Source organism: Octopus bimaculoides, chromosome 3, assembly GCF_046866305.1.
Source record: "Octopus bimaculoides isolate indiv1 chromosome 3, ASM4686630v1, whole genome shotgun sequence".
NCBI classification, from domain to species: Eukaryota; Metazoa; Mollusca; class Cephalopoda; order Octopoda; family Octopodidae; genus Octopus; species Octopus bimaculoides.
Genome location: NC_142930.1, coordinates 49,235,621 through 49,263,290, shown reverse-complemented (window position 1 = coordinate 49,263,290; position 27,670 = coordinate 49,235,621). Strand labels below are relative to the sequence as shown.

Here is a 27,670-nt window from a genome sequence, read left to right as displayed (position 1 = left end):
GTACCAGCATGCCCGCAATCTATCCAATAACTAACACGCAAAGAAAAAGAAAGATCAAATTTTATTTTAAAAAAAGTACCTTAGCAGAGCGTAGTTTCGATCTACGGACCTCTGGGTTATGGGCCCAGCACGCTTCCACTGCGCCACTCTGCTTGACAGATTCCCAAGTATGAAATAGTAGTATATAATATATACTGGGGAATAACTTTTTTTTTTTGGAAAATTAATATTATGTTTTAAGTTATTATTTTTAGTAATTACATAATTCTGAAAAGTAAATATTTCGTCTTATTTATATTTCGTTTTTACTGATAAATTTCATCGAGAAGCACTACTTAAGTATATTATTTTTTTTTTATTTCCCTCAGACTACAGTGCGTAGAAAATTCATTTCTACATTATTTTTAAAGACTCAGTCTATTTTATTGGTTTTTCACATTTTCATTTGCATAAACTATGAAGTTATTCTATTATGTCAAAGACTTTCAAACACATTCTCTTACGAAACCATGCAACTGAGCTAATCTCTCCGCATGTTGTTGCATTCTATACAAATATTTGAAGTCGTAAGTGCCAACCAGTTTCTAATATTTATGTATGTTTAATATTTACTTCGGTTATACAGATACTAGGAAAACATTGGTATTATTATATCTGTTGTAACTTTTCTTTCTGTTTTTTTTTTTATCAATAAAATATTGCCTATACTATATACCATGTCAATCACCGTTCTTTTTCGTCGAGGTTTTTTTTTTACTAACAAAATTCTTTTATGACATTTCTGAAAAATAAAATTCAGAAATATTTCTATACAACTAAGTATATTACTGATCCCTCAGTAATAATTATCTTACAGATTATTGTTAGCTCGTTAAACAATATGCCATTGAATTATTATTAGGTATGCCTTTGCACGCGTATGAAGGTATGCATTATTGGCATTGGTTGCTTTCATAAACACAAGATCACCAACTTCAAGTAAAACGAAATGAGATTGTGTGACAGTCATACCTTCTTCAAAGGTATCTAAATTGATTATAACCGGGAATCCAAATAGATAGATTTTCTTTTCTTAGGCCCCGCACCCTTAAGAAATTACTAATTTTCGTACCCACTACCAAAGAGTAATATAGTTGAAGGTGAAAATGTCACTGTACTTTTTGACTGCATAAAAGGCAAATGTATATCGAAAAATTTGCAAGAAAACACTGTAAACAGTGAAATCAATCATATTATGAACATGACAGTCAATTATTTTTGTTCTTGCTTCTCATTCAGGACTTTATTTAAATGTAGAACTTTCTTGTTGATTGTGATCTGCAGGTCTGTCTGTGGGTTCAAATGATTTCTAGATTTTCTTTTAACATAGAACTGATTCACGATTGGCAGAAGTATGTCGTTACCAGTGGAATGAGAACACAATTCTTAATTATAATCTCTTATAAATTCTACACTTGTAGAATAATGAAGTTCTTGAGGTGATTAATAAAATAGTTGATAATTTTATTCTGAAAAGCTATTTTATTGAAATAACAAAATGAACATTTTCGTTCTATGTTATACTCCCCGAAATCCCATCTCTTACACCCAAGGGATCAGGCTCCCTATGTTAGGAACGTCTGAGCTGACTTTAAAAAAACTTGGAGTATGAGATCAAGTTAGCTAAGTTCTATTTACGCCAAAAACATGGTGACTACATGTTCACTCTTGTCTGACATACTTTTTCCATAGTTTTTCATAAAAGTTATCCATGTTTCATGAAATGTTAAAATATTTTATTAAAAGATCTTCAAAAATGTTGTTCATTTTCTTTTACAGAAATGAAATAATGCTTTTAAAGCCTTTTCTACAGACGTTCAGACAACACCAAACCCTTTTGTTATCCTCCCTTCAACATGTTCGAAGAAAAGAATGCCTATCCTTAGTTTGTCATTATTGTCATCAAAAAACTGCTGAGGTCAATACTGGCAAATATGAAAACAGTAACCCAGTTGAAGATGAAAACAGTAACCAGTTGTCTTCAAATAATTATGAATACTTCAAATCATTTATAGAAACTGCTGCAGAAAAGAAACTTCTTAAAAACTTTCCTCATTCCGGTCCACTTATTTCTGACAAAGGCCATTTTCCTGATGGAAAGCAGTCTTCAACACTGGCTGCAACAGAAATTGATGAACAAAAGAATCTCAGTAAAACAACTGACTTTTTTGAAAAACAGAGAAATGTATTAGAACCTACTGAAAAATCTATTCTTCACCAGAAAGAAACAACTGTTGAACAATATCCAAATGACTCAAGTATCTACAAAGAATCTGATACAGAACAACCACCTGATGCTAAATTACCCAGTGTTACCAAACCTAGCACTGTTTACAGACCCATGTTCATTAGAGAAGAACCAGTTTATAATCTTGCATTTTATGTGAAGGAATCAAAAACCTTACAGCGACTCGTACAGCTGGGTGTTGATCTTTCACATGTTGAAAAAGTGAAAGGCGCTTCAGATCATATTCTTAAGCAAGACTTTGATTCAAATATTCAACCATATTTGAATTTTTTAATGAGCAATGGTGTTTCAGAAAAAGATTTGGGAAATTGCATCACAAAAAATCCTCTACTTTTTCAGGTAAATATTAAAAGCGATTGAGCTTTGTCTGTTTTATGATGCATGCAACATTTTTTTTTTCTGTTAGAAGAGGCTGTGTCCAGTGCACATTCAATTTCTATTTATTATATTATTCTGCTGCTCTTCACTTTTGGACTGCTAGCCATCACTTCCTTTTCTTTGAACCACTTATATTGACATTTATCTCTAGTTGTTATCATCTTCCCATGGAGGCGCAATGGCCCAGTGGTTAGGGCAGTGGACTCGCGGTTTCGATTCCCAGACCAGACGTTGTGAGTGTTTATTGAGCGAAAACACCTAAAGCTCCACGTGGCTCCTGCAGGGGATGGTGGCGAACCCTGCTGTACTCTTCCACCACAACTTTCTCTCACTCTTACTTCCTGTTTCTGTTGTGCCTGTAATTCAAAGGGTCAGCCTTGTCACACTGAATATCCCCGAGAACTACGCTAAGGGTACACGTGTCTGTGGAGTGCTCAGCCACTTGCACGTTAATTTCACGAGCAGGCTGTTCCGTTGATCGGATCGACTGGAACCCTCCACGTCGTAAGCGACGGAGTGCCGACAACATATCATCTTCCCACCTTTCATATTTGCCATTGACCACTCCTCCACCTGTATTCACTATTCACTACTTTTAACCCTATCCCTAATGCTATTCATCTCTCATTCTTCACCCCTATACTTACCCCCTTCCTTGATCTTCCTCTCTCCACACACTCTTCTATTCACCTTCTGTACTGTCACTACTATGTTTATTTCTCTGACCTGTTTCATTCCAATTACTCCCACCTACCATTATTTAATGCAAGATATCTCCTCTACTTCAACTAACTCCTTCTTGTTCTTTCTATTATACTTTATCCTTTTAACACCTTGCATAAATTCACCTCCTTGTTAAACCATTTCTCCTATTCTTCATAATTGTGGTTTCTTGTCATGTATAATAGCCTGGAGTGTAATGGATTCTGTAATCTTTGCTTGCCCTGTTTTTTGCTTTTTTTTTTTCCTGTTATATTGAGTAGAATGATTTTACTTATTGACATGATTAATCTTTTCCTACTGTGTTCACACAACTTGGGAAAGATATCCAGGGACAGAGACAGGCAGAGTTATGTACCTTCCTCCAGGCAACCAACATAACTGATTTTTTAAATTTATTTATTTATTCTAAGGTTACTCTCTTTACTCTTTTACTTGTTTCAGTCATTTGACTGTGGCCATGCTGGAGCACCGCCTTTAGTCGAGCAAATCGACTAGTACTTATTCCATCGGTCTCTTTTGCCGAACCGCTAAGTTACGGGGACGTAAACACACCACCATTAATTGTCAAGCGATGTGGGGGGGGGGGGACAAACACAGACACACAAACATACACACACACACATATATATACGACAAGCTTCTTTCAGTTTCCGTCTACCAAATCCACTCACAAGGCTTTGGACGGCCCGAGGCTATAGTAGAAGACACTTGACCAAGGTGCCACGCAGTGGGACTGAACCCAGAACCATGTGGTTGGTAAGCAAGCTACTTACCACACAGCCACTCCTACGCCTTTTTTATTTAGTATTTCTTGTCACTGATGAATATATGATGCTTTTCACTCACATTTATTTTTAGGTTCCTTTTGCTTACCTAGAGAAACATTTTTGAAGGTATGGTCAAGGAGGTGAATATTTATATAGAATATCGGGACCATTATATTTAAATGAGTCTTGTTTTTACAAACACTCTGATACTATTTTACATAAACAGTGTGTAAGTATGTATGTATGTATGTAGATACAATGGCACTCTGTCAGTTATGACGTTGAGGGTTCCAGTTGATGTGACAAACAGAACAGCCTGCTTGTGAAATTAATGTGCAAGTGGCTGAGCACTTCACAGACTGGCATACACTTAATATACTTCTCAGGGAGATTCAGCATGACACATAATGTGTCAAGGCTGGCCCTTTGAAATACAGGTACCACTCATATTTACCAATTGAGTGGACTTACCAAGTATGTATATCCCGTGGAAGTTAATTGTGTGATATCATTTTGGAAACTGAGTTTTTGGGAATTTTTTCTTTCTTTTCATTTCTCCCTTTGAACGACTTTTATTAACATTTATCGCTCACTCTTATCATCTTCCCACCATTCATAATTATCATTGACCACGCCTCCTGTGTTCACTATTCATGACTTTTAGCCCTACCCCTATTGCTAGTCATTTCTCACTCTTTAGTCCTTTACTGACTCCCTTCTTGATCTTTCAGAATGTTTAACCCATTGTGAGCAATTTTGCATTCACTCCCCATGTGACTGCTGGTTACAGAAGGATTTTATCTTTTCACACCATCTGAAGAAAGATAGAATTCCCAGAACTGAATATTCTGGAGTAGAAGGCTTGTTAATTTTGGCATGAAGAAGGTCTGCAAAAGTATTCATGACCTGTTGCATATTTTTCCTATTGACTTGATTATTGGATCATTTGTATCGCTTTTTGTCCTATTTCTTACATTTCATGTAAACTGACCACAAGATTTTAGATGAACCTTGAACCTGGTTTGTCAAGTAGGTACACCTGCAATGAACTTCCATCACAGATTCTTTTTATTTAAATTTCTATAACTTGACTTATCATGTATTCACCAAAACAAAAGTTTATACACAGAATGTCAACAGTCCATAGAAATAATGAGCAAATTTCATAGCTGTCTGTCTTTTGTAAAATAAATTTTAGTAATTGAAATATAATTTTCACTTTTAATATCCACATGTAGCTAGTTTTACATTAAATATGACAGAACAAAGAGCTTCCAAAAGTCATCAAGACAAATAGGAGTTATTTTTTAGACTTGTTAGTATCAGAAATTAGCATAAAACCCTAACATTCCAGGAGATGGGGTATATTTCAGAAATCAGTGGATCTAGAAATCTGAGATTTGACATGACTTAGACATTAGAAAAGAAGTAATATATCTACCTAGTTTGAAGGAAATCTGAGGTGATCGTCAGTTTTCTGATTATGTTTGGAATGACTGTGTGTGGTCATTCATTTAATACCCATGTATGGTAATATATTGTTTGTTTTAATTTGATGTTTTTATTATATTGCAGATTGATGTGAACAGCCTTGAATCTAACATCAGTTATTTGCAATCAAAAAATTTTCCTCTTGATGGAATTGGGCGCATAATTACCCTTGCTCCTCGATTTCTTTTGATGTCAGTTTCTGCCATAGATGGCAAACTTGGATTCTATCAAAGTTTTTTCAAGCTAACAGGTATCTATGAATTTATGAGATGCTGATGTTTAATTTTTTATCATTATTATTAATGCAGGGAGCTGGCAGAATCATTAGCATCCGGGCAAAATGCTGAGGGGCATTTTGTCTCTATGTTCTGAGTTCAAATGCTACTGAGGTCGACTTTGCCTTTCATCTTTTCAGGGTCAATAAAATAAGTACCAGCTGAAAACTAGGGTCGATGTAATTGAATTACCCTCTCCCCTGAAATTGTTGGCCTTATGCCAAAATTTGAAATCATTATTATTGGATGGGACTTTGATCAATTTGGTTCAATCTAAAAGCTTCAATAGGGCAGGTAAATTTAATCAACATGTGTAAAAGCAATAACATTATGGATAAACACTAAAATTGAAATTCTTAATGCATCATACATGTTTGATTTGTTACTAAAATTATCCTAGAGGGCAACCAACAAAAATTTTGACACTTTTTAGGATGAGGTACATTAATTTGAATTAATTAAAATACAGGTATAATCAGTACAAGATTTTATTCTTTTGGTAAATATTTCGTACCGCGGTGTTGAATAATTTTATTCAGTTTATTTTTTGGCTGCATTCAATGTATTTGACCTCCAAACCCACCGGAAGCCACTTTTTTCCAGAGAAGAAAGGTGGGAATGATTTTTTTACAGTTTTTTTTTTTTTTTTTGAGCATTCAATGTATTTGACCTTCAAACCCACCAGAAGCCACTTTTTTCCAGAGAAGAAAGGTGGGAGGGGTGGTTGGTACCTCGAAGTTTCCCACCGAGGGAGTTTTGTTTCACAGGTTATTTTGCATGCTTTCAACGAATATGACATTGAAATCACGCATAAACGGCTCCTTTTTCCAGAAAAGGAAAGATTTGACTGCTATGTCTAGCATGCCCTGCTACCACGTAACAGCTAATTGTGTTCACACTGAAATATTTAACAACTTTTTTCCTTCCATTTATTTTTTCCACTTTCTGGAAGTCAATATTTTCTGTTAACATCAACCTCAGTTAATTTTGCTTTTCTCCAGTTCTGTGCTTTCTGGAAGGAAAGCCCTCTCATTATCTCAAATGTGAGAATTCATTAATGTGATTTGTACATTCTTTTAAAAGATTTCATAGAGGAATTAGATACAACAGGTTTTGGCTGGTTTAAACACTAAACAGTTAAAAGTGTCAAAACCATAAAATCAGCTTTTGTGGCCTTTTTGAGGGCTTTAGAACTCGAAAACTATAGGGTTTTTTTTTTGTTTTGTTTTTTTGCTTAAAGTTAAAAAATGCTGACTTTATAGTTTTAAATTTCAAAGAGCCTAAAAAAGGCTGATTTCATAATTTTGGCCCTTTTTAGGTTTTTAAAGGGTTTAAAAAATGAAACAAAATATTAGTATTAAACTAAAAGAAGTTTATTGATAAAGTGGCTGTAAAAAAATGCAAAACACGATAAATGCATAATTCAATTTTTCCTCTTCTTCTCCTCCATCAGATTCATGTTGCCCTTCATGAAAGTTAACATACTAAAATTTTCATCAGACAAGGATGATCTCTTGGCACTCAAAATGTCCTTGCCCATGGAAAATAAACGTTTAATTGCAATACTAAAAGGGATGACTGTGTTGAACTTGATGAACAAGTCCACCAACAATTGCTCACTCAAGAAGGCAGCATTTGTCAGTAGATCTTTGAAGTTGGTCTCCAACCAGGTCTTCACTAAATTCTGGGCTTTGTCCTTCAGTGACCTGTAGCTTCTGCTCTCTTTTTGTTGGATGACACCACTGAAGAAGTCATCCTCCACCTCTTCATTGTTGCTGCTCACTTCCTTAACTACTGCCTCATGGCCTCCTCAACCTTATCCTGCATGCTTCTCCTCACTTTGGTGAACTTGGTGCTATCATACCTATCCAACCAGATGAACCAAAATCTAGGGTGGAAGGCAGCAGCCAGTTGGCATTCCTCATCATTCAGGAGGGTCGCAAGTCTTTTGTTGATGCCTGCCAAAACTGCGTCAACCAAGGGGTTGCAGTAGATGAGTCTTGAGTTAACGGAAGCTAAAGGTAACAGAAGTTAATTAGTCCGATAATGATTTTCGAAGTTAACTTAAAAGTTAAATCGTTAACGAAAATGTTAACTTCATTAATTAACGATTAACAGATTAATGGCCTTACGCCCATCTCTGCATATATATATATCATCATCATCGTCGTTTAACGTCCGCTTTCCATGCTAGCATGGGTTGGACGATTTGACTGAGGACTGGTGAAACCGGATGGCAACACCAGGCTCCAGTCTGATTTGGCAGAGTTTCTACAGCTGGATGCCCTTCCTAACGCCAACCACTCAGATATATATATATATATATAAAATACAAAATGGGACGAGAACGCAAAACATTCGGACAGTTAGGTGATACAAAGATGGGACAACAAAATATCTAGATAGACAATACAAAGAAAACAAGCACAGGTCATTCAAAGTTTTCTTTCCTCATTCGAGCACCAAGGAATGAAGCCAGTATGCTCCGATGGATGTGTAATGTCAGTGTGCGTACTAGACTGAGTGTAAGTTGTTGAGAGAAAAGCTGGACCTAAGAAGCATCAGTTGTGGTGTGCAAGAGAGACGATTGCGCTGGTATGGTCATGTGGCGAGAATGGATGAGGATAGCTGTGTGAAAAAGTGCCACACCCTAGCAGTTGAGGGAACCTGTGGAAGAGGCAGGCCCAGGAAGATCTGGGATGAGGTGGTGAGGCAAGACCTTCGAACATTGGGCATCACCGAGACGATGACTTCTGACCAAGACCTTTGGAAATATGCTGTGCGTGAGAAGACCCGGCAAACCAAGTGAGACATAAATCCAAGGGTGTAGCCAGCCCACTTATGCGTACCTTTCCTTCATTGGACACTAAACTCCGCTTGCGAAGACCTGTTGAGGCAAGTGAAATCGAAATCGAACTAAATTCGACGACTGACACCTATGCCAACGTCGTCTCCTTCATTGGACATGAAACTTCGCTTGCGAAGACCTGTTGGGGCAAGCGAAAGTGAAATCGTGATGGCACCTGTGCCCAGCGTCACCTTCCTGGCACGTGTAAGACATTCGAGCGAGATCGTTGCCAGTGCCGCTGGACTGGCTCCTGTGCAGGTGGCACGTAAAATACACCATTTTGAGTGTGGTCGTTGCCAGTACCACCTGACTGGCCTTTGAATTCAAATTAGACATTCTGTGTAATGTCTTACTTCTAGAATGAAATATAGGTCTGGTATCTTTTTCTGAAACTGTTGTTTTTCTAGTCAATGGTTCCTTTTGTTAATCCATTTCTTCTCTGACAGGTAATCAAATCCGAGAAGTAATATGCCGACTACCAAAACTTATCACATATGACATCAAAGCAATTAAAGTAAGTATTGGATATTATTTTTAGTTACAAAATAGATTAATTTTAAAATTCAATTTCTTGTAAGAAGAGCTTTAAAGCTAGTGTTCGTGTGAAGTTGTATTAGTGTTTCTTTTCTATAGGCTTGAAGGCTTAAAAGCTATAGGAAACAAGAAGTTATGGTCTTTGTGTCTTTTCTGGGGACATCTGTCATAACAAAATTGTCCTTATGCTTGATAAAAACATTGTTCTCTAATTAAGAAATTATATACTCATATTAAGTCCTGTATAGTTATGCAATTTATTATCTTTACTTGCCATAAATTTTAACTTCATGTCATATTTTATTTTTCAGGCAATCCATTTTGAAATGAAAGAATTTCTTGGTTTCACAAATTCAGATCTACAAAAAATATTTTTGTTAGTTCCAAAAGTTTACTTTTCCAGTAAGCACAAATGGTTTTTTTTTTTTCTTTCAAATACTGGGTTATTGTTTGATTAAACAAATTTATATCATGTAGGTAGTCGGTCAAAGAACTTGATATGATACATAAAATATTTCAGATATCCCATGCTACTGACTGGTTCATGATCTCTCTGGAAACATAGATGTGGAGCAATTTATCATATAGTGTACTATGGAAATTTGGGCATGCTGTGTTTCCTCTCGTCTAGATTAACTCTTTCGCATTCAGATTTCTTTTGTCAACTGTAATACGTATTTATTTACATTGCTTTGAATTAATCCTGCATTATCTTGTAGCTTCAAGATTTCGATGTGGTTGTTTAATTTTAGAATGACATTGTAGGGTAGGTGTGAGAAGCCAGATGTGGCCAGTTTGCACATAAAACAGGTAGAATATTTGGGCCTGATAAGTGCCTAAGAGAGATAAAGTGAACTTGATTACAACAGTAATAACCCACACACCTCTGGAGGTGTACATATGAGTATTGTCTTTGAGCTACTGAGATTACTGATACTATTATCTGGGGATATTCTAATCTGAGCAAAAAAATATTGTTCTAGAATGGTGTTGTTATAGTATTTTTAGTAACATGAAGATAGTATTTTAGAGATGAGTCTTAACCTTTGTCATTAATTCAGCTGATATTTTTAATGATATTTTTATTCAGTTAAGTTTCTTCTGTAGTGTAGTATTTATAATTAAATAATAAGGGTAGAAATTGATATTAATCAATTAAAACCAGTGGTCTAGCATATTTTTAAAAAATCCGAAGATTAAAATTATATTACATACAAGATTAAGAGGAATGACCACCAAAAGTGGACTCCTATATGCTAGAAATAGATGCCAAATCACCTAACCACGAAGAATATGTTCTCAGATTGAAGACATTTGAAAAATACGCCGAATGTAATTTGCAAAATTTTACGCATGCTTCCTTTCGGGTGAACGTTCTGTGTTTAGTTCTGGAAATTATATTTTATAAATCGACAGACTACGCTGATGATCCTGCAGATATTTGCTTGTGTAAATATTAACAGGTGAAACCATTGGTACATAGGTAATCGTTTTTTATTTCGTATATTTTCATTTGTCTTGCCCTTTTACAGTCTGATGTCTTGCTGAGAATTTTTTTTTCTTGAGAAAATATTTCGTGGTTAAGTGATTTGGCATCTATTTCTAGCATATAGGAGTCCACTTTTGGTGGTCATTCCTCTTAATTTGTGTAGTGTTAATAATTAAATATATTTTTCTACAATTAAATTCGTCCTCTTGAAATATCAACTAAAAATATATATTGTCCAATATTATCATCATTATCTAGTATCTGTTTTCCATGCTAACTTGGGTTAGACTGTTTGACTGGGGCTGGTAAGCTGGAGGACTGCAACAAGTTCCACTGTCTGTTTTGGCTTGGTTTCTACTGCTGGATAACATTTCTAATGCCAGCCATTCCACAGAGTGTACTGGGTGCCTTTTATGTGTGACTAGCACTGGCCATGATTATGATTTCACTTAGCTTGACACGTCTTCTCAAGCACAGTGAATCACCAAAGATCTCAATCACTTGTCATCGCCTCCATGATACTCAACATCTGAAGATCACACTTCACCAGTTGTCCCACTTCATAGCTCTACATATAATTATTAAATTATATTAACTTCATTTTTTTTTATTGTACATAACATCAAATTTTGTGCCTATAATGATATTTAGATATATTTTGGTGAGCTGTAAAACGTTTTGAGCAAGAACTTTTATAAAAGTGTTTACAGTATTATAGTAGAAAGATTGATGTAATTTTTATTTTATCTTTTAATGAAACTTTTTAAAATAGATTATGTGAAAGTTTTAAGTAATACAGTTTGTCATCTTTTCCTCTTTAACCACATTTTGTTATTGTTTCTGTTCTGTTGTTTTTCAGATAAATATCTTCTCACTAATAAATTTGAATACCTTCATCATGAAATGGGCTTGAATCATGTACAATTAGTTCAATGGCCACAAATATTCCGAACACGCCTTTTCAAAATTAAGGAACGGCATCAATTTTTGAAATACCTTAAACGAAACCAGTATGACCCATGCAAAGAGAACTATGTATCATTAAAAGCTTTGGTTACTCAGACTGATAAAGAATTTTGCACAACTATTGCTAAATCTTCTACAGCTGAGTTTAATCAATTTCTAAAAACATTGTAATTTAAAGCATGTATATAGGCAAATTCTTAGAAAAGAATGTCAAAGCTTATTAATATTTTAATAAATAACTTTGAACTTAGATTTTTTTTTGTTTTTTCTTTACTTGATGTTCAGGTTATATCTCTTGTTGTTTATAGTAATGCATAATTCAATGTTTAGACAATAGAGAAAGCAGCAGGGAGTGATTAGTAAGGACTTGGGTTTGGAAATGAAGATTTTTAACAAAACAAGGTGCAAGCATGGCTGCGTATCACGTTGGACAATTGTCTTCTATTGTAGCCTCACACTGATCAAAGCCTTGAGTGGATTTGGGAGAATGAAACTGAAATGAACTCATCATGTATATACATATCTATGTGTGTGCGCGCATGTATAAATGTCTCCAGTGTTAACATTGTATCATCATCATCGTCATCGTTTAATGTCCCATTTTCCATGCTGGCATAGATTGGACAGTTTGACAGGAGCTTGGCAGCCAGGGAGTTGTTCTGACTCCAGTTGTCTGTTTTGGCATGATTTCTGTGGCTGGACCCTTCCTAACACCAACCACTTTACAGAGTTAGCTGGATACTTTTTATATGCCACCAGTATGGGTACATTCATGCAGCAATGGCATGAGTGCATTTTACATGGCACCAGCACCTGCAAAGGACATGCCTATATGTATGGATGACTGATTTTACTTAGCTTGACATGTCTTCTCAAGTACACCAAATTGCCACAACCCCCAGTCCCTTGTCATTTCCTCAGTGAAGCTCAACATCTGAAGATCCTTTCTCGCTACTTTGTCTCACATCTTCTGGGTTTACCCCTTCCACAGGTCCCTCACCATCTCACAGGCAGAGGCATTCATTTCCAATCTACTTTGTAAAACATCTGGCCATGGGGAAATATTACTTTGCTTAGAAACAGATGAGTGTTGGCAACAGGAAGAGCACCTGGTATGATAATGTTTTGGAAGAACATGATTCACAGAAATACCTAAGAAAACTCAGAAACCTTATCGATGAGCTAAGGAAATGTGGCAGAATACAAGTGCAGTTCAACAAGACAGGCAACCTGTATAATTTTAATATTGATCACTACAAGAATATTATATGTAAGAAGCTTAATAAGGGATATAAAACTATGCCATTTTCCATCTTGGAAGGACTCAGAACTGTTGAGGACCTGGTATTCAAAACTCTGTCTACCTAAACAACCTCAGATTACCTTGAAGGACCATAAACTGAATTCCTCCTTTAACTCTTTTACTAGGTTGATTAGTCCATCCAAATCTGACATAGGTCACATTAACAAAATCATTATTTTTTTATTATTATGCGCCCTTTTAAAGCCTAGCCAGGCTTATGGGCCCGGTTTCTGTGTTCCCCCAGCTGGATGGGACACCAGTCCATCGCAGCGTTACTCAAGAACAGGAAGAAAGAGTGAGAGAAAGTTGGGGTGAAAGAGTACAACAGGGGTCGCCACCACCCCCTACCAGAGCCTTGTGGAGCTTTAAGTGTTTTCGCTCAATAAACACACAATGCCCAGTCTGGGAATCGAAACCGCGAGTCCACTGCCCTAACCACGGGGCCATTACGCCTCCACAACAAAAGCATTACAGATAGGATATTCCCCACATGGAGAAACCTTGTGAAATTAGATCTTTAGTTGGATAAACAGATACTGTTGACTGATTTAAAAATTAACCTATCAAAATACAAACAAAATTTATGCAGATAGATATTGAATCCTATTAATCCTGTACTTTTTAATAAGGCTTTAATCTTCATCATGAAGAACTCTTTATCTAGGAAGGATGTTGATATAATTTTAGCAGCTAGGAAAACAGTCAATTTAGATTGACAAATTGTGGGCTTGTAAAAACAGGTTAGAAAACTTCAAAACTACGGGCACAAGTGACTGAGGGCCCAAGTTATTGATGTGGTAGATCTGTACATATTGCATAATATTAAGTGTGTCTTCACTGATATAGGAGGTGGACTGAAAGAGTTGATGCCCTACTCCTATTCTGTAGGTTTAGCAAAGTTGACCTAGAACACACAACTGAAAGAATCAGGAATATTTTCAGTAGTAATGGACTATCTGTTACTATGGATAGGGACATTATAATGACACAGATGTAACGCTGACCTCACTATGGGTTTGTAGTCTTACCACAAACACAGTACATGAATAGAAAGTTTAATCAACCAAGAGCCATCATCAAATCCATAGTAAATAGTGTATCCACAAGAATATCTAGACTATTGGCAGTAATATCCTAATGCAGAATGCCCAATACTATAATGACACACTGGGTATGTAGAGAAGATCTCTCATCTTCCAACAGGGTGCATGCACTTGTTCTACCCACCACCTCCAGAAGCCACTTAAATCAGAATGTACTAGATTTGGTCTTACATCAGATAGCGATAAGATAGATCACCATGGCAATGGGTTACAATGTTTACATTCTGCAATTGAAGTTGTGAACAAAATAGATCTCATACAACCCCTTTTAGTACCCTGTCTTAGATGAAGGATCACATCCAACACCATTAAATCCAATAAAGAGATGAATTTAGATCTTCCACATAGAAAGTATAAGAATAGGCTACATAAAAGGAGAACAGTTTGGTTTACCTCACCTTTGTGTGGAATATTGCTAGAGATATACGTGGCATCTTCTTCAGAGCCCTTGAATACCATAAAATATTCAACAGACACAATATGAAATTATCTTACTCAACCACACCAAACTTGATGCAAAATATAGCTGCTTTGAATAACAGGAAACTGAACCCTAGGACATACAGGGACCCAGCACAGCTTCTGGTAAAATGTTAACCCCAGTTTGGTTCAACACTACAGTGGCTCCGAAAGGCAGCCTGCAAAGGAGCATATGGTACCTACAATTCAGTTCCTAATCTAGGTACAAGGCCAGAAATTTCGAGGGAAGTGAGTTAGTTGATTACATTGACACCAGTATCACATTGGTACTCTACTTTATCAGCCCTGGAGATATAAAAGATAAAGTTGACCTTGGTGAGATTTGAACTCAGAATATAAAGATCTAGAACAGATAGTGCTAAACATTTTTTTTTTTTTTCTAAATCCTTAAATGATTCTATGAGTGCCACGTTTGGATGTGTAATAAGATCTAACAGCATGTTCTGGTATTATAAAAGACTCCAGAGAAGTGTATTGGCAGATCATTAGAACATTAGAAAAAGTACTTTGCAGTATTTATTCCAAATCTTGCCAACCTCAACCTGACCTTTTTCATCACTCCACAGTCAAATAAAAAATGTGCCTGTCCAATCCTAGGGTTCACTCAACTGACTAATCCCCTTCCCTAAAAACTGTTAGCCTTGTACCAAAACCAGAAATGCTAATTACACCTACTCAGTGAAGCACATACATCACTGTAATTACTAAAGTACTGATGAGTGATTCACTAAGTAAATGTACAGGAGTTGTAAAAATTAGTATATAAGTGCACTTGTGGAAATTACCTCATAAAAAATAAATTAGTGCCCAAGGTGCCATGCAGTGGGACCATGTGCAAGTGTCTTCTATTATAGCCTCAGGCCAACCAAAGACTTATTAGTAGATTTGGTAGAAGCCCCTAGTGTGTGTGTGTAAGAGTCTTTGTGCCTGTTTGTCCTCACCACTGCTTGACAACCAGTGTTGATGTGTTTACATCCCCATAACTTAGTGGTTCAGCAAAAGAGACTGCTAGAATCAGTACCAAGTTTAAGAAAATAATTCTTCAGAGAGGTACCCCAGTATGGCCACAGTCTAATGACTAAAAACAAGTAAAAGTTAAAGGATATTTAAGTAATAAAGCATCAAAAATAATTATGTTGTGAGAAAAAGATATGAAATGAATTGATAATTTCTTTCAGTGATTAGCAGTAACTGATTTTATTACTGAATAAAATTATAGTTGTAATTAAATTATCACTGCAAGTAAACCATTTTAGGTTATGAAATTTACATAAATTTATTTATTCATTTTTTTTGATTCATGGTTGAAATAAATTAATTGAATTATAAAAAAAAATTACATTATTTACTGATATATGATTTACATGTATTTTACTAAATATATCATTTTGACTTGCATCCAACAACAAACATCTAAGAGATAAATCACAGAATTAACACAAGAGATTTCCTCCTCGTTTCCTCATCAAATTAATTATTACAGATTTGTTAAATATCTATTACAACCAATGAAATAACTCTTACATGGAACAACAAAACAATGGCACAGTATATTACGTCTTTAAGGTCAAAGTCCTGCTAAAGGCATTATGAGAGTTGGATTTCCTAGTGGAGGCAGGAGCTGTCTCTGGTCGGTAAATAGCTGGAAATTGTTGTCTGAACCAAATCTCATATTCTTCAATTGTAATATCAGTAATTTTTGCTCGGCAAAATTCTATAGCAGCACTGATGTCAGGACTGCATATATCCCAAGGTTCCAATGTTGAGAGGACTTTCAGGAACTTATAAGCACTTAACTTCTCACCAAATTTCACCTGAATGTGACATTACACAATTGAATATACATATTAGATTGTAATTTAAAAGTATTTTTTGAAAATGAAAAAGTACATTGAATTCTTTTTTTAGCTTGAAAGTTATATGAATTAATCAAAGCTCTTTCTTGAAGGCAACACAGGGATAAGATTTCAAAATTATATATTCTTTTTATCAGAATGTTTTTTTTTTTTTAGTTAGCATCCATTTTTTTGACCTAACAGAGATGACAGGGTTTTAACAAATTAAAAGGTTTACATATTTTAATGGAATCAGTTATTTTTTTTAAGTTGGATACACCTCCCTCTCATTACGGGTTAACCTTAAAGCAGTTATAAAACCTGTTGTTATTTTTAGAAACTGAGGCAATTCGGGTTTACAAGAGGTAATTGTCATCTGATGACATTGCAAAAAGTAGATTAAATAATTGAGAGACAATATAGCAAGATGAACAATAACAAAAAGAGAAAATATATAATTAACACTTTACTATTTCATTGATATCAATAATTTCATTGATATCAATAACAAAAAAAGAAAATATATAATTAACACTTTAATATTTCATTGATATCAATAATACATGGCAGGCTATTAATAAATATGCATATGGAGTCATTTATATATTTCATAAGAAAAACTCAAACCCATATAATTGAAAGAGTTACATTATTATCAAGTTTGTTATTTGCATTTATTTATGTACTTAATGTATGCCTTCCATTTCTGGAGAAAATATCACTGATACAAACTTATAACTATATAATCAATAAATCTGTATGTCTAATATATATATATATGTCTATTAAATATTTATTTTAACTTGCAGTGGTATTTACAACCCAATGAAGTTAGAAAAGAATAAGAAAATATACGATACTTACAAAACTGAATTTGGAAAGCTTATGAAGTATTGCTTTATAATACCATAGAGATTTTAAGGTTGACGGAATTTTCTCCTGAAGTTCTACAAACCTGATGGCAATAACAATAACGTTTTTAAATTTTGGCACAAGCCAGCAATTTTTTTTCTTTTCTTTTTTGTGAGCTACTTGATTACTTAAACTCCAGTACTTGGCTGATAATATATTTTATTGACCCCCAAAAAGGATGAAAGGCAAAGATAACATTGGTGAAAAGGTTAGAACTTAGAATGTGGATAGCCAAAAGAAATGCAACTGAGCATTTTGCTTGATACACTAATGATTCTGTCAGCTTGCTGACTTAATAATAATAATAATCCTTTCTACTATAGGCACAAGACCTGAAATTCAGAGGAGGGGGATAGTCGATTACATCAACCCCAGTACTTGACTGGTACTTATTTCATCGACCCCAAAAGGATGAAAAGCAAAGTTAACCCTAGCAGAATTTGAACTCAGAATGTAATGTAGAGACAGACGAAATGCTGCTAAACACTTTGCCTGAGCATGCTAACAACTCTGCCAGCTCACCACCTTAATAATCAATTACATTTGTACAAGAGTACAAGCTTCTTGGGGGAATGGTGTAGTAAATTTAATCAACCCCAGTGGTACTTATTTTATTGATAGGTAGAGGAAGTGAAGTTAAAAGGCAAAGCCAACCCCAAGAAAGAGTTAACATTTAGAGTACACATTATGTGCACTTGCCTAATAATGTATCCTTATCAGAGTCCACATCTGCTGCCTTCTCAGTCTTTGATATCCACTCTTCTCTCCATCAGTTATCTCCTTATCACTCACTCCCTATCTTTCAAGTCACTCTATCTCTCTTCTATTCATCTTCACAGACTTGTCACCTTGAGTGAATGAACACATCAGAGAGCAGTGGGGAATCTCTAGTCTTAGGAGATATAAGGAAACCTCACCAGTGGTGGCAACATGATAAAATGTACTCAGTGCACACAGTAAAATAGTTGGCAAACAAGCAGGGACAACATGATCTTACTGAGGAATGATAACCTCTTTAGTGTTTGTGCCATGATAAAATGAATCCAGTACACTTTGTAAAGGAGTTGGTGATAAGAAGAGTGTCCAGTTTTAGGGATCAAGCCAAAAATGAAAAGTACCAGCAAGACAGGATCCTTTGAACCATCTTACATGGCAGTAACTCTCAACAGGAGCTGGCTTGGACCATGGCAACTATGGTTCAACCCATGCCAATATGGAAAGCAAATGTAAAAATTATGATGTTGATAATGATGAAAGCCAGGGTTTGGACAACTTGTAAGTAGTAGTTCAAGAAAAGACTATTAAAACTGAGGTTTTTTATAAACCTGTGTTCCTTGCAGTTGTGAAATACAGCACTTTCATTTATAATAGGCATGGAGGCTTAAACAAGCTAAATATCTTATCTAAGAAGAGTGCCTGCAACAAAGGAAACAGAGGTTCAGAACTTCATCAAGTCTATCACTTTTTTCAGTAATAATTATGTTAATTTGCAACTCACAACTATCATTCGACGAATTCCTTAAATCTTTAATTAAACATCACATTAACCCATATGTTTTAATTTATGACTTTTCACATCATAATCATCATATTACTGCAGCCACTGCCACCATCATCCTTCATCACTTCTCCCTCCTCCTCCTCCTTTTATGTCCACTTCCCATGCTAGTATGGGCTGGACAGAAAATATGGAATGCCTCACGAATTTGAATGCCATCTATGTACATTAGCTTTACAATAGGTTACTCTTTTCCAATAGCTATGAAGGTAAAAAATATAAATTTATAATATTAGAAATCTCAACTCACCAATTATTATCTGGAACAATCTTTTCATCAAATTTGTTGAACTGAGATACTGTTTTTTTACGCATTTCATTAAGGACATGGCGATAACTGAAATGGTCCCCTGATATTGCTTGATACTTGCTCTGACAGACTAGCAAATTTTCTCTGCAATAATGAAGGAAATTCAAGCAATTCTTTTACATAAATATCTTTTGAGAAAACATGTTGAATTGAGTAACATATCTACAATAAATAGGCTTTAATTACTTCTCTATTTTCTCTAAAGTATCATGCAAAGAAAAGGCTTTGTCTTCTTTTACATCTTCAAATTTTTGACGCAATAACTGGATGAGATTTTCTTGGTGATGCCTGGATTTAACTTCAGATGAACTGCAAGTAGAAAAATGAAGAGGAGTAGGCAGTATTAAAGCAACTGTGACAGACTGGAGTGATTGAATTGTTATAGACAATACTCATAATAGAAAAGATACAACAACTTTATTTTCCTGGCAGATGTTTCAGAAAGAAACAGCTATACTAATGGCTTTTAGAAATGTAGGTCTGGACAACTAATATTTTTTAACTCCTAAGTGTTTGAAAAATACTTAAGTTCTTTCATAGGTCAGAAACACTAAATAGAAAAATACAGAGATTATGAATCTGGGAAATATATATATATATATATGTATATATATGAAGACCAGGAAAGCCCCCGGCCCATCAGGAATCACTGCAGAGATGCTCAAAATATCTGGCAGTGACTATAGCCTAGTCACCCGTATTACGAACCAGGTGATACACGAAGGAGTCATACCCAATGACTGGTGTAGCAGCATCATAGTCAACTGCTACAAAGGTAAAGGTGACGCTTTAGATACAAATAATTACAGAGGCATCAAGCTGTTAGATCAGGTTATGAAAGTTACAGTGAGGGTCATAGCCCAACTAATTAGGGAGCAAATCAATTTAGATGAGATGCAGTTTGGGTTCGTGCCAGGTAAAAGCACTACTGATGCCTTATTTCTAGTGAGACAGCTGCAGGAGAAATACCTAGCTAAGGATAAACCTCTGTACCTGGCTTTCGTTGACATGGAGAAAGCCTTTGACAGGGTCCCCCGATCCCTTATCTGGTGGTCAATGAGGAAACTTGGGATAGAAGAATGGTTAGTGAGAGCTGTGCGAGCCATGTACAGAGATGCTGCCAGTAAGGTGAGGGTTGGAAATGAGTACAGCAATGAATTCCGGGTAGAGGTAGGGGTCCACCAAGGTTCCGTCCTCAGTCCCCTCTTATTTATCATAGTCCTCCAGGCAATCACAGAGGAGTTCAAGACAGGTTGCCCCTGGGAGCTCCTCTATGCTGATGACCTTGCCCTAATTGCGGAGTCACTATCAGAACTAGAGGAGAAGTTTCAGGTGTGGAAGCAAGGTCTAGAATTGAAGGGCCTTAGAGTCAACCTAGCTAAAACCAAAATCCTAATAAGTAGGAAGGTAGATAAAACACAAACCCCTTCAGGTAGATGGCCCTGCTCAGTATGTAGAAAAGGAGTAGGTAGTAACTCTATAAGATGTACCCGGTGCAAGCTATGGACACATAAGAGGTGCAGCAAAATCAAAGGCAGGTTAACTAGCAAGTTAGTTTTTGTTTGTGGCAGATGTTCAGGTGCAATAAAGACTGTAAACAAACAGGAAACAACTTCTATCTCATTCCAGGGTGAAAAACTAGAGGTAGTCGATAGCTTCCGCTATCTGGGCGACCAAGTTAGTAGTGGGGGTGGGTGCGCTGAAAGTGTAGCTGCTAGAATAAGAATAGCCTGGGCAAAGTTTAGAGAGCACTTACCCCTGCTGGCGACAAAGGGACTCTCACTCAGAGTAAAAGGCAGACTGTATGACGCATGCGTACGAACAGCCATGCTACATGGCAGTGAAACATGGGCTGTAACTGCTGAGGACATACGTAAGCTCGCAAGGAATGAAGCCAGTATGCTCCGTTGGATGTGTAATGTCAATGTGAATACCCGTCAGAGTGTAAGTATCTTCAGAGAAAAGCTGAACATTAGAAGCATCAGTTGTGGTGTGCAAGAGAGACGATTGCGCTGGTATGGACATGTGGTGAGAATGGATGAGGATAGCTGCGTGAAAAAGTGCCACACCCTAACAGTTGAGGGAACCCGTGGAAGAGGTAGGCCCAGGAAGACCTGGGCTGAGGTGGTGAGGCAAGACCTTCGTACATTGGGCCTCACCGAGGCGATGACTACTGACCGAGACCTTTGGAAATGTGCTGTGCGTGAGAAGACCCGGCAAGCCAAGTAAGATCGTTGCCAGTGCCCCTGGACTGGCTCTTGTGCGGGTGGCACATGAGATGCACCATTTTGAGCGTGGCCGTTGCCAGTACCGCCTGACTGGCTCCCGTAGGATTTTCGAGTGAGATCGTTGCCAGTGCCCCTGGACTGGCTTGTGCGGGTGGCACATAAAAGACACCATTTCGAGCGTGGCCATTTTCGTGCGGGTGACACGTAAAAGCACCCACTACACTCTCTGAGTGGTTGGCGTTAGGAAGGGCATCCAGCTGTAGAAACTCTGCCAAATTAGATTGGAGCCTGGTGTTGCCATCCGGTTTCACCAGTCCTCAGTCAAATCGTCCAACCCATGCTAGCATGGAAAGCGGACATTAAACGATGATGATGATATATATATATATATAGTTTAATTTTTCTTAAAGAAACACTCAATGCTCCCTTCCCCCACCTTGCCCACCCATCACCTCCCAGCTTTCAAAAAGCTAATATCTCCCCATCTTTCGCTTTTGTCAAATGTTTTCCGCATGCATAGAATTCTACTGAAGTAGTAGACTTAAAAAATACCAAATCACCATCTGAAAACCCGACATGCTAGAAACAACAGGTAAACAACATTATTTCTGAAGAAACTTCCCTGCTTTCCAAAAAGCTAAACGTGAAACATTGGGAGTGTGCAGCTTTTTGAAAGTGGTGAGTTAATGGATAAAACTTTTAAAGATTCGTACTCTCTGTTTTTTCTCCATGGATTACCAAGAATAAAAATTTTTAAAAAGTAAAAAATTAATTTGGTGTGGAGAGGGAGAAAATTAAAATATTGAGAGCATGTTTTGAGGGTGAAATCTTAATCTCCTGTACCGCAAACATAGGAATTGGAAGAAATTTAGGAAAAAAATAAGTGGTGGAGACGGAAATGTCACCTCGGATATGCTAGAAAGAAGAGGTAAAGGACAGGATTTCTGGGAAAACTTTCTTTTAAGTGTATATCAGGTTATTAAATACACTCATCACAAATACAAATTACAAAATAGAAAAAGATCATTTCAATTGGGTTTGAGTTGTAAATTTGCACATGCACACAGCAAGAATTAACATAATTCACACAGAAGTTTTACCTAGAGTGTGTGTATGTATGTGTGTGTGTCAAAGGAAGTTATTTTATGGCATTCTTTCATTTGAAGAAGCAAAGTTGTCAACTCGACATATATGGGATCATATGATTGTTTGTTAATTTCCATAAAATTATTTAAATTTCTGTATGCTTTGAAGAGAGCAGAAATTGAAAGAGAGAATAAAGTGAAAAGGTGACATCTGAAAAGAGAAAGTAAAAAAGATGTATACGTATATGAAATGGACAGGAGTGTGTGTGTGAGAGAGAGAAAGAGAGAGTGAGTAAAGGTGTGTGTTGTGATGTATGAAATTTTTTGCATGTATGTGCAAGTGGCACTCACTTGGTCGCTCTCTCTCTCACACACACACACACACAAATTATCTTTCATATACACATACATAAATAGGTGGCGGTAAAGAATACGCACACCACCCATTTTTGGCGTAACCCTGACCCTAAATACCGAGAGTGCATATTCTTTACCTCTGTCCATAAATACATATGCATACATCTTTTTTTTTTGTGTGTGTGACAGAGAGAGAGAGAGAGAGAGAGAGAGAGAGAGAGACTGTATTTCCTCATAACATATAGAAAAATGGATGTCTTTTAATGCAAAAATAATTTATTTTACATTTTGAAATGAACGCTGAAACAAGTGTATAAAAAGGAAGATGCTGTTTTTGAACTGTACAAAATTATAGGCTGTAGAATAAATACTGAGTAAAACAGTAAAAAGGTTGTGCGATGGTGATACTCACAGTGATGAAGAATATAAAGACTGTTAAAAAAACATTATCTTGAAACTGGTTAGAAGGAGCGGAATAACATTTCTGTAATTATATTGGAAGAGCCGTTGAGGCTTTCTCCTTCGCCAAGTTTCCAAATTTGTTATAATAAGCAGAATAATTTTTTTTTTCAGATATATTTGCGAGTATTGTGAGTGGTGTTAAATCAGCCAAATCTTCATGTTGGTAGTACTTGAAAGTTAACGTTGTTGTTTGTTTGAAGTCCAGACCGCAAGTAAACTTTCAATATCGGCGCATTTCACTGCTGGAGGCGGGGGTTACATACATAAACTAAGAGACACACCCACACACACATACATTAATGCACACCTGAAGCTTATCTCTGTTCCTGTGTGTGTCTGTCTTTAGATGTGTGTGTGTTTCAGTCGTCACAAAAATGTATGTATACTGACAGACACATACACTGTCACACACATATACTTGTCAGTCATCGGCCTAAGGTAGGCAACGAAGTGTGAACACACTCATATAGAAAATGCGACGCCATCATCATTGTGATGGTAATACAAAATGTCATTTACAATAGGTGACTAAAAGAAAAACGTTAATGTTAAATTTTTGTAATGCAAATATGTGAATGAAAATATAGTTTAGTTAGTAGCCAAAAGCTTACTGAATCTTTTGATACCTCTTATATCAAAATTGGCAGCTCAGTTTTGAAATGCTTAAGGAACACACACACAAATTCTCTTTTATAGTTATATATAAATAGATGTGTACAGATTGTATTAAGCACATACAGACTTCGTATATTTGTGTACAGATTGAATACATAAAGATTAAGATTAAAAGGAAATATGGATGAAAAGTTTCAGAATGTAAATCTATATTTTAGAAAAACAAATTACAGAGACATGAAATATAAAAAAATAATGTGCAATACAATAATATTCATATATTTCAGGATTAACTACTTCATTAGTTGTTTGAAACAAAAGACGGTGATCTACTGTGATGAAAATAACCAATGTGGTTTTACCATACAATATCAACAGCTCAGACATACATTGTAATAATTTAAACTACTTCTATAGGAGAAAGATTATCCAACAGGATTTTGAATTTAAGTGTTGCTTTAATATTCACCCATATAACAAACGTTCTATATTTTTTACCTTTTGGGACGGATCTGATGCCTTGCAACAAAGTTTACTTTTGGAGAAGATTCATCTAATTTTGAATTCTGTAATTTGAAGCAGTAAAAACAAATATAAAACCAATAAAAGCTTGAAAATGAATAAGAAAATTATTAAAATGGTACTGAAACTGTTTTATTCATAAAACAAAAACAACAGTATAGTTGTCATTCTAATCACTATCACTAGATTTTGTAAACAATCCAGAATAGCATAAATTAAGCTTCTCCAAAATTACCAGATTATTCTTATTTTTTGTGTATATCTGTTTTCAAATTGTCTGGAATTTCATAACCTTTGTTCAGCTAACAATTATCTCCAAATAACAGAACTTTATAATTAATTCCCTCTCATTCTTGACTAAATAAAACTGTCCTGTAACCTTTAAGTGGTGTAAGCAAAAATCATGGTAAAGCCCAGCCTTCTCCAAACTACTGATGACTGTGGCCAAGAACAACTAGTATGAGGAGTAAGTGAAATGAAATGGTCCAATTAGAATTCAAGTCTGTGTCACTGATGTAACAAGTCTAAAAGTTATTCCCATCCTTTTTAGTTCATGTTATACATTCTGATTGTAAAGCTATCAATTTTCTACCATTTTTATTGCCCCTTCTATTGATTTTAGCCTCTTCTCCTTTGAATGCTTCTACTTTTATAATAGTTGACAAGAACACTAAGGACTGCATGCTAAATAATGTGTTAGCTCTAGTCTTAGTAAATTTGAACCATGCTGTTGTAAAATCTGAACACATAACAGAACCTTGACACTACAACTGAAATGGTAGAATAAACATGTACCAGTAGCATTAATTGGAATGGTTGCTGAGGAATTTACCAAACAATCAGTTTGAGAGATATTTCATAAAAGTATCAAATGCTACAGTCCATCAAAGACTTTTCTAATTAGTGTTAAGTGTAATAACTTAAGTACCAAAGTTTTATGGGCTTGGTGACAATTCCAATCATATCAAAGTAATCACTGCTTTAAAAATTTACAGACCTTGCTTTAAAAGATAGTTGGCAAGTGGAAGATTCACTCAAAGATGTTTCAGTAAATCTTTCACACTCCATACTCTTACAGATCCCAGAAATATTATCAATTTGAGAAGAATGAGAAATATCACTCTTTTCTTTTGGGAAATGGAACACATAGTAGAGTACTTCTAAATTTTAAGATAAATGTCTTGAGCAAGGAGAGGGTACATCAAAATGGAAATGAACTAATTCTATGACTGAGAAAGCATTGTTTATTGTTTACTGTAAGTATTTACTAGGAGAATGATTTGCAAAATTTTAAAGTCAAGAAAATTAAAACAGAAGTTTGTTAGTAAACAGGGTCAGTAAAGGCTGTGGTAAGAGGTATTCTGTAAACAGCCCCATTAAAGAGAAAGACTAAAATTTTTTGCAATCTTTCATTTTACTAGGAATCTGTTTTTGGAGATAAAGGAAACTTCTTTTATGAGTAGTATAAAGTAACCATTTACATGTTTACAATTTGCAAAGAAAAATCTAAAATCAAAGAATTTTGTTCATAGCATGCCCTGGTATTTTACATTTTTGAGATAACTTTTTTAGAAAAGGTATGTCATAAGTATACCAGAAAGTTACAAACAATGTATTAAATATTTATTACTTATGAATTTACAGAACAGTAACTTTACTATTTACAGAACAATGATTTAGAGATTAGTTATTATTTACAAAGATACAGTAAGACTATTACTAAAGCATACTTTAACATTGTAAATATAGTTTATACTGTAAATTAGTTTATTATATACAAACATTTCCTAAAATTCAAATAGTTGGGGTATAAAAGAATGAGAACATGGTGCAAGGGTAAAAATTAGTAACAGTAAAAAGGAACAGCTCACTTAGTAAGAAAATCTCAAATCGGTTACATAGAAAATAGTTAATTTCAATTAACTTAGATCATACACAGTAATGAGAATAAAAGTTATTACCAATCTCGATTTCTTCCTTTCCATTTCATCCAAACTGAAATAGAATAATGGATAATGATAACTGGTATGTATGTATGTATGTATGATGCATGCGCACGCATGTATCGTCATTCTTTTAAAGCCCACTTTTCCATGTTTGCAATCCCATGCAACCCATGTGAGCAACATAGAAAAGTCAATGTTCAAACAATGATGATGATTTTGTGCGTGTGTGTGTGTGTCTCTCTCTCTCTCTCTCTCTCTCTCTCTGTCCTCCTCCTCCTCCTCTCTCTCTGATTTGAGAGAGTGAAATGAGTAAAATGCAGACTATATATGTTTCTTAGCAAGCTGATCATCTGATTTTATAGTTCCTGAGCAAGTGCTATCATCAGGCCAAGATTACTTTAATTAAATGAGAGGTACAGTGTTGCTTGGAATTTCTAAGTTAACTTACAGCAGAGATAAACTGAAATGAACAGCGAAGCCAGAAGTACACGATAAAAAAACAAAAATTTGAAGAAATAAAAAAGTCAAGAAAGATTAGGTCAAATATGTGGGATTCGCATAGAGTTGATGGGAATGAAGACTATATGACTATATGCTAAATGGTTTGAAAACCATCTGCTAGCATATCCCAACATTTCAAGCCATGGAAAAAATTCAAATATGAATTAGAAGCAGCTCAAGTTATATAAACAAAACCAAATACACATACACAAGATGTGTGTTTTGTTAGTTCATGGGTTGGGTGTGTTTTTTTAGGTATATGCTAAATGGTTTTCAAACCTTGTTCAGTATGTGGCATTGTAAAGTCACAACAATGATGAAACATTGATGTCTGTCATTCAGAAAAGGGACCTGATGTGAGTTGTCTCACTTGCCTGTGACTTACTTTCAGGTGTCTTAACATCAGGTGCATTGAGAATATATTCTCTTATGCCTAAAAAAATGCAGTTGAACCACAAACTAACAACATACACACCTTGTGTATGCATATTCAATTTTATTTATATATATAAATATAAACAAAATTCAATACACATACAGAAGGTGTGTGTGTTGTTAGTTCATGGGTCAACTGCATTTTTTAGGCAATGACTACATAAAATATTACTGCTCCCCAAAATTTTTAGAGTGTGCTTTTTTTCAGACTTATGAATAACTGAATCTATATATCTATATAAAGATAGAAGACAACTGGA

General features: G+C 35.5%; 2 protein-coding genes across 5 annotated transcripts in view; one reads left to right on the top strand and one right to left on the bottom strand.

Annotated features, from left to right (window-relative positions):
• The first annotated feature begins 63 nt into the window (after nt 1-63).
• LOC106876646 (transcription termination factor 3, mitochondrial) lies at nt 64-12,008 on the top strand. Of its 3 annotated transcripts, none has more exons than XM_089348965.1 (6): nt 64-566; nt 1,819-2,626; nt 5,731-5,896; nt 9,216-9,283; nt 9,615-9,705; nt 11,652-12,008. In XM_089348965.1, exons 2-6 carry the CDS (start codon nt 1,829-1,831, stop codon nt 11,927-11,929), a joined length of 1,401 nt encoding a protein of 466 aa, XP_089205091.1. In that variant the 5' UTR covers nt 64-566; nt 1,819-1,828; the 3' UTR covers nt 11,930-12,008. The 3 variants fall into 3 exon arrangements, with proteins under 3 accessions (XP_089205091.1, XP_014780748.2, XP_089205092.1); XM_014925262.3 differs by having other exon boundaries at nt 445-595; XM_089348966.1 differs by lacking the exon at nt 64-566 and adding an exon at nt 900-1,022.
• A 3,813-nt stretch (nt 12,009-15,821) lies between these two features.
• LOC106876649 (coiled-coil domain-containing protein 60) overlaps nt 15,822-27,670 on the bottom strand; it is a 45,225-nt gene continuing 33,376 nt past the window's right edge. For both annotated transcript variants that reach the window (XM_014925263.3, XM_089348964.1), the window contains 6 exons: nt 26,490-26,523; nt 24,505-24,572; nt 19,446-19,568; nt 19,200-19,343; nt 17,344-17,434; nt 15,822-16,458 (listed from right to left, as the gene is read on the bottom strand). In XM_014925263.3, the coding sequence (XP_014780749.1) occupies nt 16,198-16,458; nt 17,344-17,434; nt 19,200-19,343; nt 19,446-19,568; nt 24,505-24,572; nt 26,490-26,523 (721 nt within the window). In that variant the 3' untranslated portion in view covers nt 15,822-16,197. The remainder of the gene's footprint in view (nt 16,459-17,343; nt 17,435-19,199; nt 19,344-19,445; nt 19,569-24,504; nt 24,573-26,489; nt 26,524-27,670) is intronic.